This window comes from Diabrotica virgifera, chromosome 4 (genome assembly GCF_917563875.1).
Source record: "Diabrotica virgifera virgifera chromosome 4, PGI_DIABVI_V3a".
Taxonomy (NCBI): domain Eukaryota; kingdom Metazoa; phylum Arthropoda; class Insecta; order Coleoptera; family Chrysomelidae; genus Diabrotica; species Diabrotica virgifera.
The window spans coordinates 247,418,836-247,437,090 of NC_065446.1; the positions used below are offsets into that span (position 1 = coordinate 247,418,836).

The following is an 18,255-nucleotide window of genomic DNA, read 5'->3' on the forward strand; positions in this document are numbered from 1 at the left end:
ATAATGTTTCAAATATGATGTGCAAAATAATTTTTAATTGGGTTCTGCTAATGAGCTTGCTTTTTTTGTCATTGAAGTAGAAAAATCTTTAAATTTCACTCATTTCGTTCACTTATCGTTTTAATTATTTTAACTGTACTAATATCCGTCGACTAATTCTGAATTATTAATGGGTTGTTAAAACATTTTATCTGTAGCGGCTTCTGGAATGTCTTAAAAATATCGAATTTCATTAATAAAATGCGCATATCCCACCAATCTTCGCTTCGACCATATAGTTTCCTTTTTTGTGGATTGGTACAATATCCCCTTCATTCCATTCATCTGGCATTGTTTCTTCTTTCTTCTCGCCAAATGTCTTGAATTAGCTTGTGTAGCTCCATGTTTTAAGCACTCTGCAGGTATACCATCGCTATTGCCTTATTATTTTTAAGTTTTTTAATTGCCTGGGTTACTTCTTCGTATGTCAGATATTGGTCGTCTGTATATTTCAGCTGTATATACTTCTATGTTTGATGTATTTCTGCTAGGTTGGTCGTTTAACAGTTGATAGAAGTATTCCTTCCAGGTTTTTAGGATTTCCTTGTCATCAGGAATAAGTCGCCCGCTGTGGTTTTGAAGGAAGTTTCCTGTTCTTGCTTGGTACCCGGTCTTGATCTCTAAAACTCCTTTGGAGAACTGTCTTGCTTGTCTGTTCTTCCTTTTTTTTCTTCTATATCTCTGATTATTTGTTCCTGATACTCCCCCTTTTCCTTTTCATTAGTTTTCTTAAGTTAAATGAATACTACTACTAAATAATATATAGTGGCGATAGTGGCAGTATATTTTTTTATGTCACTGTTGTCGGTTTTGCTTCTATCGCAGATAGAGTAACAACTCTTAATGATAAGAGTTATCTCGAAGAGAATCTTATTCAAATATATACAGTTGTACAGTTATCACTTATCACCCAACTTTTGTCAGGTTTTCGGAGTTACCAAAAAAGCTTGCGAATGGGTTTATCTTTGCAACATCTCACGTAACACAAGCAAAAGGGTAATGACTTTCTTTCGTCAATAATTGATGGCGACGAATATTTATTTTGCGATTTATTTTTGATGGAGACGAATATTGGTGACATTATTTTGAACTATCCAGTTCATTGATGAATTGGAAACACGAAAATTCTCCGCCACCAAAGAAGTTTAAACTTCAACCTTTAACCTAAAAAGCAATCGTTTTTAGTTGGACAAAGTTAGACAGATAAACAAAAAATAAGAATTAATTAAAAATATTTTATTAAGTAATATATTTTACAGCAAGAAAGAATAAAATAGTATTAACATTTATTAAAACTTATAAATCAGTATGCCAGCATATTCAATAGTTAAACAATTCTTAAAACAAATTCAATATGCAAAAAATTAGGTGCTTCACATTTGCTGAGTAGAATTTCCATTCCAAGTGTTATTATCTTCGTCGTCGTCTTTTCTGTCACTAAGTCTGTGAACGTTCCCTTGACGTCTAATGACTGTTGTTCCATCATTAGCTCCTTTACGCTTAGTAGTACCAGTACTAGAACTAAAAAAAAATGATATGTAAAAATATAACCGACAACAAAACAAAACTTGTAAAAACCACAATGATTAAAGTGATCTGTGTATAATTGATGGATGATTAGACCAGTACTTGATGGAAATTCATTTTTTCTAATAGACAAGGCGAAAACGGCGGGTTCGTTGGGAAAAATATTCCCATGAGATTTTTTTGCATAATCACATTCGTGTGACACCCCAGAATAAGGTTCAAGAAGTCGCCCACGCGAAAAGTGGTCCAAATTTTTTTTAATATTTTTTTTTAATCAAATTGCAAAAATCAATATTTTTGGCTCGGACAAATTTTTTTTAGGTTTTTTGAACCATTCTGGACAAAAAAGGTCTGTTATATTTTTTTTCTAAAGTTGATCGTTTTCGAGTTATAAGCAATTTAAAATTTGAAAAACGCGAAAATGTCTATTTTCAAGTCTTAATAACTCGGTTAAAAGTTATTATTATGAAAGTGAGAAAGTGACTAAATCAAAGTTTAAAGCCCCCGCTACATGATTCTGAAGAAATCTGTGTCATTAATTTATTACTTAGCTGTTATTTTTAATTAATCACAATGAGCGGTTAGATCGTATTGACGCGGCTGTAAATGTGGACTGCCGGAATGGCATCTCTCTCGCACTCAGCATTTACGGCCGCCTAACACGTGCATGGCGCTCAATATTATTAGAAATAACAGCTTAGTAATAAAATAATGACAAAAATTTCTTCAGGATCTTGTAGGGGGGGCTTTAAACTTTGATTTAGTCACTTTCTGACTTTCATAATAATAACTTTCAACCGAGTTATTAAGCCTTGAAAATGGCCATTTTCAAATTTTAAATTGCTTATAACTCGAAAACGATCAACTTTAGAGAAAATACAAGAGACCTTTTTTGTCCAGAATGGTCCAAAAAACCCAAAAAAATTTATCCGGGCCAAAAATATTGATTTATGCAATTTGATTAAAAAAAATTGTTAAAAAAAATTTGGACCACTTTTCGCGAGGGCGACCTTCTTCTGGGGTGTCTCACAAATGTGATTATGCAAAAAAATCTCATGGGAATATTATTCCCAACGAACCCGCCGTTTTCGCCTTGTCTATAACAATAAAATACGGAAAAAATTTGTTTTTGATACTTCCACAAAATTTATTATAAATTAAGCCCAATTTATCTTACGACGGGACGTGGACTGGCACGTGCAGTATGACAATAGACGGCGCACGTCCCCGATGTCGACCCGTTCCGTTGTACGATAAACTAACCAATGCTTTTCATATCAGTATCAGACTGGCCCTGTTACCTTCCTTGTATACCGTAGGCCCTAGAGATAGCAGACTACCCTGCTATAATCCTAAAGCCGCTTTAGCGGTATAAAACGGGAGACTATTCTATTAAGTATATTAAAAGAAGTAGTTTTTGAAAAAGGGTCTGATAATGACAAAACTTTACCTGAGTTGATTTGAGTTAAAACAAGAAACAGCCATGTTAGAAAAATTAATAATGATGATGAAAGTCCATCAAGAAGAAAATAAAATAATGAAAGCACAGCAAGAATAAAATAGAGAAGAAAATAAAAAATGACAAACTAAATAAAAAACAAATTAGAGAAATATGAAGTGACGGAGTTATCTACAACAATTACAAAACGAAGTAGATAAAATAGCGGAAGAAACAGAAATAAAACTAGAAAGTCAGAGGAAAAAAATACAACACTATGTCACTACTGAAAAAAGACCTTTGAAAATAGTGTATATAGTGTAGGAAACAAAGGTTGAACCTTGCAAAATCGACACAAGTCCGGTTTTATTTTTTTCTGGTATATCAAGGGGTGCTTATTATAAGACTAACTTTTTCTGAAAAAATTTCGCCCCGGAACCTCCCTTTTCACCCCTTTAAAGGGGGTAATTTGTGGTTTTTGCGGAACGTAGCCCTCCCTGTAACTTTTACAAAAAATTTCTTTTATAGAAATATGAAGAGGACTATATTTTCTACGATTTATTTCCGACATTATCTCTCTATCATCCACCGTTTAGCGGGGGTGGCGGCTTAAAGTTGACAAGTTTAAAAAAAAAATGTTTTGAAAAAAAAATATGTTTTTCCCTAACTGTAACGGAAATTAAGAAGAAATCGTGCGGCAATTATTCACAAATAATTGACTGATTTTTTGGTATAGGTTTCACTTAAGGGTAATTGCCCTTTTTTAATTACAGGGTGTTACATTTTAAAAAACCTCTTTTTATACCACCTGAACCGTTTATGCTAGAGTAAAAAGACTTTCAGCGATTACCCATGTACTGGTGCTATTTACAAATTTGTATAATGCACCCCCATTTTTTCCCCGGAACCACCCCAAAAAAAAGAAGAATTAATAAATAAATTGATTTTCTTGGAATCCTTCACACACAATGCCCTTTATTAATATGCTTCATATATCATTTTGTGCACGTTATTATTACCCATGCATGGATACCAAAAGCAATTTCCTAGTGCAACCTTTGTAGCAAAAAAAAAATAAATAAAATGGGGGGTTGAAAATTTTTTTGTTTTTTGCTTTTTGATCCATATGGGCATATGCTTCATCAATAGTGCTTTTCAAAAATATATATATGGTTATTGCAACATCTCTGCGAAAACCACCCCTATCCTTGAAAATATACTGCAGAAACTACCTCTATCCCTTGGCGAGCATGTTTTTACGATTTTCTCATTACCTATGTATTCTTTTTAAACAAAACTTATACAAGGTTAAAGACCACTATTTACTCTAAAAATTATGTCCTATTCATTTTTTCGTATAAGCAACCGTTACGGCACAGTGGCGCCGTAAACCTCATATATGCTTTGACGGGCTCCAGTTTTTGTTTTTTTTTTTTCGTCATCTGTTCGTTTTATCGATAAAGTACTTATGCAAAATAAAACAACACAGTGTAGCCTACAAATTATGACTTATGCACATGTTACATTCTTTGCTCCCCAAAGCCACAGTGGTGGCCCAAAATAAATTTTTGCATATTTTCGCCACCTACATGCATTTTATTGCATTAATGCTACCTTAACAGCACAATATTTACCCTTAGGTGGTCGCTACGCAGTGGCGGATCCAGGGAGGGGTGATGGGGGTGATCACCTCCCCCCCCTCTCAAACCAAGTGATATTATATTTAAAGATTATAAAAATATTCATTTATTTTTATAGAGATTTAACCAATTGGCACTCCCCTCTTAGCGATTCTGGATCCGCCACTGTCGCTAAAGCATAAAAAGTAATTCTTATAAAAATAATATTAATATAATATAAGTATTTCTATAAAAATAAATGAATATTTTTATAATCTTCAAATATAATATCACTTGGTTTGAGAGGGGTGGGGGTGATCGCCCCCATCACCCCTCCCTGGATCCGCCACTGCTTAGCGACCACTTAGGGGTGAATATTGTGCTATTAAGGTAGCATTAACGCAATAAAATGTGTGTAGGTGGCAAAATATGAAAAAATTTATTTTGGGCCACCACTGTAGCTTTGGGGAGCAAAGAATGTAAAATGTGCATAGGTCATGATTTGTAGGTTACACTGTGTTGTTTTATTTTACATAAGTACTTTATCAATAAAACAAACAGATGACGAAAAAATAAACAAAAACTGGAGCCCGTCAAAGCATATATGAGGTTTACGGCGCCACTGTGCCGTAACGGTTGCTTAAACGAAAAAAATGAATAGGACCTAATTTTTAGAGTAAATAGTGGTCTTTAACCTTGTGTAAGTTTTGTTTAAAAAAAATGAATAGGTAATGAGAAAATCGTAAAAACATGCTGGATAAGGTATAGGGGTAGTTTCTGCAGTATATTTTCAAGGATAGGGGTGGTTTGCGCAGGGATGTTGCAATAACCATTTATATTTTTGAAAAGCACTATTGCTGAAGCATATGCCCATATGGATCAAAAAGCAAAAAACAAAAAAAAATTTCAACCCCCCATTTTATTTATTGTTTTTGGCTACAGGGGTTGTACTAGGAAATCGTTTTTAGTGTCCATGCATGGGTAATAATAACTTGCACAAAATGATATATGAAGCATATTAATGAAGGGCATTGTGTGTGAAGGATTCCAAGAAAATCACTTTATTTATTAATTCTTCTTTTTTTTTTTGGGTGGTTCCGGGGAAAAAATGGGGGTGCATTATACAAATTTGTAAATAACACCAGTACATGGGTAATCGCTGAAAGTCTTTTACTCTAGCATAAACGGTTCAGATGGTATAAAAAGGGGTTTTTTAAAATGTAACACCCTGTAATTAAAAAAAGGGCAATTACCCTAAAGTGAAACCTATACCAAAAAATCAATCATCTATTTGTGAATAATTTCCGCAGCATTTCTTTTTAATTTCCGTTACAGTTAGGGAAAAATATATATTTTTTAAAAACATATTTTTTAAAAACTTGTCAACTTTGGGGCGCCACCCTTGCTAAACGGTGGATGATAGACATATGCTGTCGGGAAATAAATCGTAGAAAATATAGTCCTCTTCATATTTTTATAAAAAAAATTTTTTGTAAAAGGTACAGGAAGGGCTACGTTCCGCAAAAACCACAAATTATCCCCTTGAAAGGGGTGAAAAGGGGGGGTTCCGGGGCGAAATTTTTTCAGAAAAAGTTAGTCTTATAATAAACACCCCTTGATATAACAGAAAAAAAATAAAAGCGGACTTGTGTCCATTTTGCAAGGTTCAACCTCTGTTTCCTACACTATTAAACTAATACTATATGTGCACATTAGAATGTTTCTAGTCTCAAAAGTGTAAAAGTTCAAAAATCCTCTATATCTCTAAGAATTAATAAGTTGACGAATTTTAAGTTTCGTTGACTGCTCTAGTAGACGCGACTCTTATCTTCTGCATAAACAAATAAATATAAAAAGAGAAATGAGGCAAGGCTGTATTTTATTTTATTTTTATTTATCGCCTTTTTTACCTTATATGCAGAGGAAATATTTAGGGAAGCCTTAATAAAGACAACCGAAGGTATTATTGTGAATGGAGTGACCGTGAACAATATTAGGTATGCCGATAATACCTTAGTGTATAGACTAAGAGCCGCTATAGGTGAAATTTCTTAATCATTTTAGGCACGACGGGACCCTATAACTTAAATAGTAGAACCTAAAAGAAAACGTTTGAGCACTGTGCCGTCACTTTTCAGTGGCACATGCGTCTACAGTGGCGCATCAAACTTTCCACTTATGGACGGGATACATAAATTAAAAAATACCCTCTCTCATTACCAGAATTTAATTTTTTTCATTTTTTTAAGTTCTACGTGATTAAGACATAAGATTCATCGTAATTTTAACCCACCACCCCCTTCTCTTTGCCCCCACCATCAAAAACTTTATTTTTCGATTTTATTTTTTTTTTTCGTGGGATGCAATCAATTTTAAAATTTCAAAAAATTCACACGCATAGTTAAGGCTTTTATAAAACACGTCTATTTTTTATAGACCTATAGGTTGAGTGTACATAACCTCAAAAAAATTTTAAAATTTGTTTTTTTGGAAAAAAAATATAACTTTTTTTTGGGGATAGCTGCAGATCTAATTTTTCCTTAGACTTGTGTATCTTATCAAGCACTATATTTCTAATTTTTTGAAGATTTTTCTGTAACGCTGGTCACCTTCAAAAATCCAAAAAACTGTTTTTAAGGGGGTTTTGGGGGGTTTGAACGTGTTTTTCTGATTTTTAAATATTCTAAAGGACTCAGTTACTTCAAGTTACATATAACCTATAAAAACAAAATTGATTTGATATATTATGAAGTCTATAAAATAGGGAAAATCCTCCAAAACCCCCCAAAAAACAGTTTTTCGGATTTTTGAAAGTGGGGAGCCTTACGGAAAAATCTGAAAAAAATTAAAAATATAGTGTTTGATAAAACACACAAGATTAAGAAAAAATTAGACCTGCAGCTATTTCTCAAAAAAAGTTATACGCTTTTTTGAAAAAAAAAATTCTTTAAATTTTTTGAGGTTATGTACACTCTACCTATGGATCTATAAAAATAGTCATGTTTTATAAAAGCCTTAGCTATACGTGTGAATTTTTTGAAATTTTAAAATTGATTGCGTCCCACCAAAAAAAATAAAAACGAAAAATGAAGTTATTGATGGTGGGGGCAGGGGGAAGGGGGTGGTGGGTTAAAATTACGCTGAATCATATGTGTTAATCACATAGAACTTAAAAAAAATTAAAAAAAAATTATTTCTGTTAGTAAGGGAGGGTAACTTTTGATTTATTTATCCCGTCCATAAGTGGAAAGTTTGATACGCCACTGTCGACACATGTGCCACTGAAAAATGACGGCACAGTGTTCAAACGTTTTCTTTTAGGTACTACTATTTAAGTTATAGGGTCCCATCGTGCCTAAAATGATTAAGAAATTTCACCTATAGCGGCTCTTAGTCTAGTAGGCTAATTGCCGAGAAGACCTTCAATATTTAATGAACAAAATTTTAAAAACTTGTACTCAGTGTTGATTAAAACTCGATGTTAAGAAAACTAAATATTATTATATGTGTTAGCAAACAAAATTATATAGAGGATGACGGTATAAAAGTCAGAGACGTCAAACTGGACAGAGTAGAAAGACTTGTGTATCTCGGCAGTAACATCAATAACAAGCCCCAGCTACCCTTGTAAAAATGAGAAACGTGCTTTGCAACAACGAACTTATTACTGATCATCGCGTTCGAGTAACGTATTGCTATATCTTTCCAGTCCTACTGTATGTAGTAGTAGCGTGGACTCTAAGTGAGGCTATGCTTAAACGCTTGGAAACCTGTGAGATGGACAGACGGCTACTAAAAATAAGCTGGGTCGACAGAGTTAGAAATGAGGAGGTCCATAGACGGTTGAACAAAACAACACAACTGGTCAATATAATAAAGAGACGCAAACTGGAATACTTCAGTCACATTACACACGAGCGGGACACTCTCAAAAAAGCGCTTAGTTTTCGAGATATTGACCACGGAGGGGTGAATGGCTAATTTTATTCATACTTTATATTTTCGAGGGTGCTGAAAACGAAAATGAGGTTTATTTTGAATTTTATGTGGGGAAACATTGTCAAAATCGTAATTTTAACCTAAAATTAAAAAAAATGAAATCACGTTTTTTTGCGTTTACCTCGCTACAACTCTGTTCAATTTTAATATTTTTTTCTGAAATTTTTACAGTATACAGCTCTAACATTTCTGAAGACAACGGTACCTGTTTCAAGCTTTTATTCTTATCATGATAAAGGTTATGAATTTTTCAAAGGAAAAGGTGCGGATTTGTGCATTGCAAAGTTTAATCGCAAAAGTTGTGTGACGAGGTTTAAAATTTAGCTTCTTAATCACGTTTATGTTAAAGTAGAGATTATAAAGAAGTTTTCTGGTAAGTTTTAGATGAAAATGTTTTATAGAAAAAAAAATAGTGCAACTTTTAATGTCGACATTAGAAATCCCCAATATAACACTTATTTTTCGAGATACTGACCATGGGTTGTGAATTTTGGTCTTAGATTATGTTTTTGACCGTGATGAAAACGAAAATAAAATTTATTTTAAATTTTAGGTGGGGGAATATTGTCAAAATTGCATGTGTACCCTAAAAATAAAAAAAATTAAATCACGTTTTTTTGCGTTTAGCTCGCTACAACTCTGGTCCGTTTTAATATTTTTTTCTAAAGTTTGTACACTATATATCGCTCACTTTTTTGAAGACAATGGTTTCTGCTTTAAGCTTTTAGTCTTATTCTAGTAAAAGTTATGAATCTTTTAAAGTACAAGGTGCAGATTCGTGAATTGCAAAGTTCAATCGCAAAATTTTACTGACAAAATTTGAAATATAGATTTTAAATCAAATTCAAAAATAAAACATGAGTACAAAGAAGTTTTCTGGAAAGTTTTGGATCAAAATGTTTTATAGAAAACAAATGGTGCAACGTTTAACATCTACGTTATAAATCCCCAAAATAACGCTAATTTTTCGAGATACTGATCATTGGTGGTGAATGGCTAATTTTGGTCTTACTTGATGTTTTTGATGGTGCTGAAAACATAAATCAAGTTTATTTTGAATTTTAGGTGGGAGAAAATTGTCAAAATCGCACTTTTGCCCTAAAAATAAAAAAAGTTAAACCACGTTTTTCTTAAAATTAAAAGTTGCACCATATTTTTTCTATAACACATCTAGACCTAAAACTCCCCATAAAACTTCTTTGAACTCTATGGTTTAACATAAACGTAATCAAATAGATAAATTTTAAATTTTGTCACTACATTTTTGCGATTTAACTCTGCAATTCACGAATCTGCACCTTTTATTTTTAAAAATTCATAACTTTTATAAAAATAAAGACTGAAAGACTACAGTTGCTTTCATAGTCTTCACAAAGGTAAGAAATATATGCCGTAGAAATTTTAGAAAAAAATATTAAAATGGAACCGAGTTGTATCGAGTTAAACGTAAAAATTCGTGACTTCACTTTTTTTTTTTCATTTTTAGTTTAAAATTGCGATTTTGACAATGTTGCGTCTCATAAAATTCAAAATAAACCTCTTTTTCATTGTCAACACCATCGAAAACATAAAATAAGACCAAAATTAGCCATTCACCTCCCATGATCAGTATCTAGAAAAATAACCGTTATTTTGTGGATGTATAACTATTAAACATTTGTAACTAAAACTTTCAAAAAAAACTTCTTTGTGCTCTATGTTTTAACATAAACGTGATTAATAAGATAAATTTTAAATTTTGCCTCTTAACTTTTGCGATTAAACTTTGCAATTCACGAATCTGCACCTTGTACTTTAAAAAATTCATAACTTTTACTAGAATAAGACTAAAATCTTAAAACAGATATCGTTGTCTTTAAAAAAGTGAGCAACATATAGTGTACAAACGTTAGACAATAATATTAAAATCGACCAGAGTTGTAGCGAGTTAAACGCAAAAAAACGTGATTTCACTTTTTTTTATTTTTATGGTAAAATTGCGATTTTGACAATATTCCCCCACCTAAAATTTAAAATAAATTTCATTTTCGTTTTCAGCACCGTCAAAAACAATCTAAGACAAAAATTAGCCATTCACCTCTCCGTGGTCAGTACCTGGTCATTTTAGGGGTATCTCCCGCTCGCCTATTATGAAACACCCAAAAAAATATGATCTTTTACATCTGATCATTCACATCATATCCAAGGTCCACGTGGTACTGGTGGAAGGAGAACATTATGGCTGGAAAATATAATGCAATGGTACGGAACATCGACTACATCATTTCAGAGTTTCTGTTAATAAAGTCACGATAGCAAATATGGTAGCCAACATTATTGATAACGGTATACTTACGTCGTTGGTGTTTTCCCTGCTGGTTCATTTGGTGGCGGCCTAGTAGTATTTCCAGAACTGGATCCAAACACCAGATTCTTAAAGAATCCCAAGATGCTAAATATCGGAGACCATATGCCCCACCAAAGAATTGAAATTATTCCAGGGTTTGAACTAGTGGAGACTTCTCCACCATTGGTAGGCAACACCAACAGATTAGCATTCGGAACTAACTGCAAATCTAGCAAAGTAGTGGGATAATCCTTTGATGTATATTCTCTTCTAGGAAAAGTGGTAGCTAAGTTAAAACTACTAAGGGTGATATTCAAGTCTGACCTAAGAAAAGAAACAACGTACTCTAAAGTATCAGAAACCTCAAACACTTGAGTAACACTCGTGCCATCGGGTAATTTAAATTGCAGTCTTGTGGTGTTTGAATCTAGTTTTGGTGGGGTTGGTGCCTTGGGAGCTTCGGGGGCTTTAGGGGGACTCGGTTGATGTCTCGCCTGTCTTTCGGCCCGATCTTGGGCTATTTGCGCCAATACGCGATCTCTTGCTATTTGATTCTCGCGCTTCTCCCTATCCCTTTCCTCTTTTAACTGTTTCAGGTCTTGATCCTCCTGCCATTTTTTTAGTTGTTGTACATTTTGGCCCATCTTCCTGCGCTCTAGCTCCTTCAAACGTTCATTCTAAAAAGAAAATGCGTAACGATAAATTTGAATATTGAATATTTTAAATTTATATGTCAAATAAACGTCGATTATAGGTATTTGACATCATGACGTCGTTTTTTAAGGTTATATTGATTTTATAGGGCATTCCAAGACTTTGACGTTTATCACACCGCTGGGAGTAAAACTTCCAAACATTCAGCCCTGTGATGGATGACTGAAGTTATCGTTAACGTAAAGTTATCCTGTAGTTATGTTATAATCATCGAATTGGTGTGATGTATCATAACTACTTGCGTTATTTCTTGACAGTTCTTGAGTTATCTAGTATATCAACTGTCACTATAACGCGACGTTAAACCTCAAGTTATGAGATAACTCTGTAGTTATGTTAAGGATTGTAAGGTTAGGTTTATGTTTTGATTTGTTTTTAGATAGAAATCAAGTGAATATTTAACGTAGAACGCTGCTTCAGGTTGTCCCAGGACCTTGTGCGGCATTTTATTTTTAATAAATCAAACTTAAGATCAAATATAAAGCAGCACAAAATTATCAAAAACATAGACCTAAGATAACAATTAAAACACGTAGGTAATAAAATTAAAACAATAATAAAAATGAAAAAGGAAGCTAATAATTTAAAACTAGAAGGGTAAAAGTTATACAAAAATCAAATCGAGAGATACAAATTGAAATTTATATTTATAAACATCCAAATCCAAGCGTTTTATACTAAATTCACAATCAAGATGCAGTAGAAATAAACAAACCAAGACATGTTAAATGCTACTAGAAGCACTCCCGAATCATAATTTACAATGTACCAATATACATTGTAAATCCCAAATCATGATTTCCAAAGTTTATACATTGTAAATTATGATCCGGGAGTGCTCTTAGTAGCATTTAACGTGTCTTGGTTTGTTTATTTCTATTGCATCTTGATTGTAAATTTAGTATAAGTATCTACTTTTACGATTCACCACCGAACCACACCGAACAGCAAACAGCTGTTCAGTCATCGGTAGCCGGTAGGTAGGTATACCAACTTCTCGTGATTCTCTTTCTCGCTCCAACTTGTACTGATTCTACATAAGGTTCTCTTTTTAGACAACTTAATATTTTCTTCCGCCCGATAACGTCTGAGAAATAACTAATCTCATAACGGTGGATGATCCATCACACCGAGTTTTCGTTTTATAGTTATGGAGATAGTTATATTTTATAGTTATGTTAACTTTAACGCAAACGTTAAAAATAACTTCGATAATTCATCACACGACTGATTGTATTTATTTATATTTGTACCACATTGTGTTTCTTAAGTTTTTTACCTTTAATAGTTTTTTAGTTGTATATTCCGAACATTTTGTTGTTGATTTTATGCAGTTTTTAGTTGTGGAAGTACTTGAACGACTTATTTAGTTTTAAGCAGTGAATAAATAATAAACATTATTGAATATTATCGAAAGTTGTTGGTAGACAATACAAGATGTTGCTAGTAGTCTAGTCGCAACATAAGGGGTCCCGTGGACACTTTTAGTTCGCCGCGATTTGATGGTATTATAGGTTTTTTGGGTCGCTTAGTCCAATGGAAGTGGTCTGGAAGCCCAAATGTGGTGCGTTTAATTGTTATTAACAAATTATGGTAAAATTAGGTGTTTTTCAGGAATTATTAGAAGTCCTGTAAATAAATTGATAGTGTTAAGGTCTTCTCTGGTGTATTTTTGGTCGCTGAATCGAATGCGGCTAGTCGCGATTAGTCAAAATGTGTTCTTATTTTGTTAATAACAAAATAATTGTTTATTCGCCGAAAAGCACGAAAGCGTTATCTACAGCAAGTTTGTAGTCTTTTTCATAGTATTTTTATACGCTAAATCGATTCTCACTAGTCGTGATAGCTTAAACCACGTTCCGACTTTGTTGTTAATAAATTATTGCAAAAATAACGGTTTACAGTACGTTTACTCACGGTTTTTGCTCTAAATTAAAAAAAAACACTTGAAATGACATGAAATTTGGCATGCACGTAGCTAATATGTCAAACAAAACAAGTGATATTGTGCCGATGTATGCTTTTGCCCTGGGGGTGAGTTTCACCCCGTTTCGGAAGTGAAAGAAGAAACCTTTAAAATAAGTCCGGAATTGGATAAACTGATTAATTCTAAACGTTTGTTCTATACAGTTTTTTCACTAAGTCAATACTGTTCGAGTTATTTGCGAGTGAATATGTTAATTTTTCAACAAAAAAACCAAATAACTCGAAAAGTATTGACTTAGTGAAAAAACTGTATAGAACAAAAGTTGCTTAGAATTAGTCACTTTATCCACTTCCGGACTTACTTTAAAGGTTTCTTTTTTCACCCCCGAAAAGAGGTGAAACTCACCCCCAGGGTAAAAGCAGACATCGGTACAATATCACTTGTTTTGTTTGACATGTTAGCTACGTGTATGCCAAATGTCAATCCAAGTGATTTTTTTTTTAATTTAGAGCAAAAACCGTGAGTGAACGTACCTACGTACGTTATTTTTGCAATAATTTATTAATAACAAAGTCGCAACGTGGTTTAAGCTATCGATTTAGCGTATAAAAATACTATGACTAAGACTACAAACTTGCTGTAGATAGCGCAGTTCGAGCTTTTCGACAAATAAACTATTATTTTGTTATTAACAAAATAAGAACATATTTTGAGTAATCGCGACTAGTCGCATTCGATTCAGCGACCAAAAATACACCAGAGAAGACCTTAGCACTATCAATTGATTTACAGGGCTTCTAATAATTCCTGAAAAACACCTAATTTTACCATAATTTGTTAATAATAATTAAACGCACCACATTTGGGCTTCCAGACCACTTCCATTGGATTCAGCGACCCAAAAAACCTATAATACCACCATCAAATCTCGGCGAACTAAAAGTGTCCACAGCACCCCCTATGTTGCGACTAGACTATAGTAGGTACAAGCAAAAGATTTGCAAAATAAATAATATAGATTCATTTTTCCTCAAAGAGTCTGAATTAACCTACATTGGAGAAAGTTTTTCAAGCGTAAGTAACATGGACATAGTTATTTAGCATTTTTATAGAACGTTTCATAGCATTTAGCCATTGTTTTTGTCTTTAAGATGATAACTTATTTAGTATTTTTTATGCTTAAAATGTAGCATTGATGGTAACCGATAAAACTGAACTTTATCATAATTACTTCGCATTCCTCACTTCAAAACACAACAGAAATGAGGCATATTATCTTTTTAAATCAATTCTTTCAGTGAAAATGTTAAATTCATCCTTGTATAAAACAAAATTACAAAGAAACGCAACTAAAATGGTCTAAAACACATTAAGAACTGATAGAATAATATTTATGTTTGCCTCCCATCCGCCATATCGAGTTAATTTTGACAGCATGTTAGAATGCCCTATATCTGCATTTGACACCTGAAGACGTCATGCGCACTCCGCAGTAGTAACGATATGACGTTCTTAGACGTCATCAGCATTCAAACCGTTAAAAAATGCTCCCTTAAAAGCAAATGTATCCCCTATTATGTTAAAACTTACCTCTTCTTCTTCCTTCTGTTTCTCCTTCCGTATTAAATCGATCAGTTCTTTAGCTCTCCTTACTTTTTCTTCCCCTGACAGTTCTGCTTCTGCCTCTTCTTTAGTGTCTGTAGTTTCTTTTTCTGTTTTAACTTCTTCAGATTCTGTATCTACTTTAACTTCTTTATCCTCCTTATTTTCCTCGGCTACCGTAACTTCTTTACCTTTCGTACTTTCTGCGTTCTCTTCTTTTGCTGGTTCTTCTTCTTTTGCTGGTTCTGTATGCGTTTCTGACGGACTCGGTTGCTCTTCGGGGGGTTTATCTTCGGATGATTTTTCAATTTCTGTTTCGGAGGGGCTCAATTCTTCTTCGGGGGGACTTTCTTCGGACGTATTCAGAGCATTATTATCACTTTCGACTCGTGGTGTCTCACCAGCTTGTTCATGTGCCAGGAAGTTTTCTGATTCAGCTAAAAATTAGAATAAAATAGACATTTGAAGCACAAGTAAAAATGTTATTCTTAGTTCGTAAAATGATTACAGGTACTGTTTGATAAATACGTGGCCTTACATAGAGCTCGAATTGAGAAGAACTGTACATACCATTCTATAGAATCATACTTCGTTTTGACAGTACAGAGTGCTATTGAGGTTTGTTTTTGACAGTATCGAAATCATAAAATTGTTCAATCTATGGACTGGATTTTTCAGTATTTTATATAAAAGATTAAAATTTGTGCTTTTTAGTCCTTTGGATATACCTTTAGAAGATGTGACGAGGTTACCGGTCAAAATCAATTTGACTTCAAGAAAGGTATGGGGACAGGAGAAGCAATTTTCTGTCTTCAAACTCTGGCACATAGGTACAAAGATCAGAAAGCAGACCTTTTTGTGTTTTATAGATTTTGAAAAAGCGTTCGACCGGGTGCACCACAAGACCTCGATAGAAAGATTGAACGACATCGGAGTCAACAAAAGAGATTCTAAAATTATAGAGGTTATTTATTAGAATCATACAGCAATCATAAAGACAATGGTAACATGTCAAGGTGAATTGAAATACAATGAGGTGTCAGACAGGGTTGTGTGGTATCACCGATACTGTTTAACGCCTACTCCAAAGTAATATTTGCAAACGCTTTATCGCACTCTTCAGAAGGAATCAGGATAAACGGTAAAAGAGTAAATAACATCCGCTATGCAGATGACACGGTATTACTGACTGATTCGAACCATAGTCTGCAGATACTGTTAAATAGGGTTACTGAGAGTTGTGAAAAATGGGGATGAAGATCAATACTGCGAAAACCAAAGTTATGAAAATATCAAGGAACAAAAATTTACCCCTTCCAATATTTGTGAACCAGCAACAACTTGAATACGTAAACCAATACAAATATCTTGGTTGCTGGTTCAACAATCAACTTGATTATAAACAAGACGTAAGAGCGAGAATAGAGCGAGCCCGACAAGGGTTTATCAAAATGAAAAGTTTCTTTTGTAATAGTAGCATTAATATCAGCCTTAGATGTCGTTTTCTGCATTGCTATGTGTGTTCGTGTTCAATACTTTTGTGTGGAACGGAGGCCTGGGTACTCAACATAACACTGATGAACAAGTTAGAAGCCTTTGAACTCTAGCTTTATAGAAGAATTTTGAAAATACCTTGGACAACCCACACCACCAACGAAAATGTTCTGAGGAGAATAGGTACAGATAGGGAAATGCTAAAAATCATTAATACTCTGGGCTAATTAGCAAAATACAAGGAAAAGTTATTTACCGGCAATTTTATTGCTGGAATCGAATCTTATGATTGTATATATTAATAATATAGGTATGCAAAGTCCGCAAATAGTGTGTTACTTTTTTTTATAAATAAAATGGCGCCCAAAAATCGTGTTTTTTTCAATTTTTGCTCTATAACTCCAGAGATTTTAACTTTACACCAAAAACACCCAAATAAAAATTCACCGTAATTAAATTCTGCACAGAGACGTGTTTTTCCCGATTTACTTCGACGAAAATTTTCCCTGGAAAATGCGGGTTTTTCCAACAAAATCTTTAATTTTCAACTAAAATTTTAGATAAGTAATTGTTTATCAATAATTAAATAACTTGGTAATATAAAATCTCTTTTCGTATAGATTATAATTCCAGAAGCCGATGGAAATTTAATGAACAGTTTAGCAACAATTGAATTGTTAATTAAAAATTTACGGTCGCTATAATAACCACAATAATTATGATACATAAGAATAACTGTGATTTTTGTATAAAAAGCCACTGTACCTATCTAATGCATTTTACAGAATTGAATTTGGACTATATAAGCGGCCTCAGGAATATTTTAAAATTATAAACAATTTTTTGGCTTATAAACAAATAGAATATCTCGGGAGGAAAGATTAAGTTAAATTAAATCATGAAAACGGTATTGGAACAAAAACGGCACGACTCTTCTTTTAAAAGAAAAAACGTTTAATTGTGATGAGTGGTTTCTGCGATACAATCGGTCAAAGTTGACCGGCATTTATGGCAAAGATATAAACAATATAATCATATATTTCAAACAATCACCTTTTTATTTTTGTCCTCTTTCTCCACACCAATTTTCATATTTTTAAAATACTCATAACATAAATTATTATAATAAAAACTATCGATATTACGAGTGAAAATTGACAAAAATTGCAAAATTCCAATCAAAAATTAGGTTGGAGAAAATTTAATCTCAAAGTTCAAAATCGGTATACGTTAAAAAAAATGCATTTTCTCGGTTCCCATGGAGCAATTTTCTTCATTCTTTCTTTGTTCCCCAAGTAACTCGAGTAGAGCCATCTAACTAACGCATTATTAAATGTCAAAGTTGCTTTTGTTTTGTTATAATAAATTAATTTATTTATAAGAAAAGAAAACTACATATTTTCTCCAGTTGTAGACTTTTTTAGATAAACTTACTACAAGTGTACCTTTTAGCGTTAAAAACACATATATTCTTATTTGAAAGCTGTGTAATTATTTAAACAATATTTATTTAAACAAATTAAAAAATTTTGTTATAATAAATAAATAAATTTATTATAACAAAACAAAA

General features: G+C 33.1%; 1 protein-coding gene across 1 annotated transcript in view; it reads right to left on the minus strand.

Annotated features, from left to right (window-relative positions):
* Positions 1-1,260: 1,260 nt before the first annotated feature.
* Positions 1,261-18,255, minus strand: part of LOC114334265 (UBX domain-containing protein 4) — a 48,746-nt gene continuing 31,751 nt past the window's right edge. The window contains exons 4-6 of the mRNA XM_050649949.1: positions 15,180-15,628; positions 10,958-11,625; positions 1,261-1,560 (exon numbers count right to left, since the gene is read on the minus strand). Coding sequence (XP_050505906.1) covers positions 1,413-1,560; positions 10,958-11,625; positions 15,180-15,628 — 1,265 coding nt within the window. The 3' untranslated portion in view covers positions 1,261-1,412. The remainder of the gene's footprint in view (positions 1,561-10,957; positions 11,626-15,179; positions 15,629-18,255) is intronic.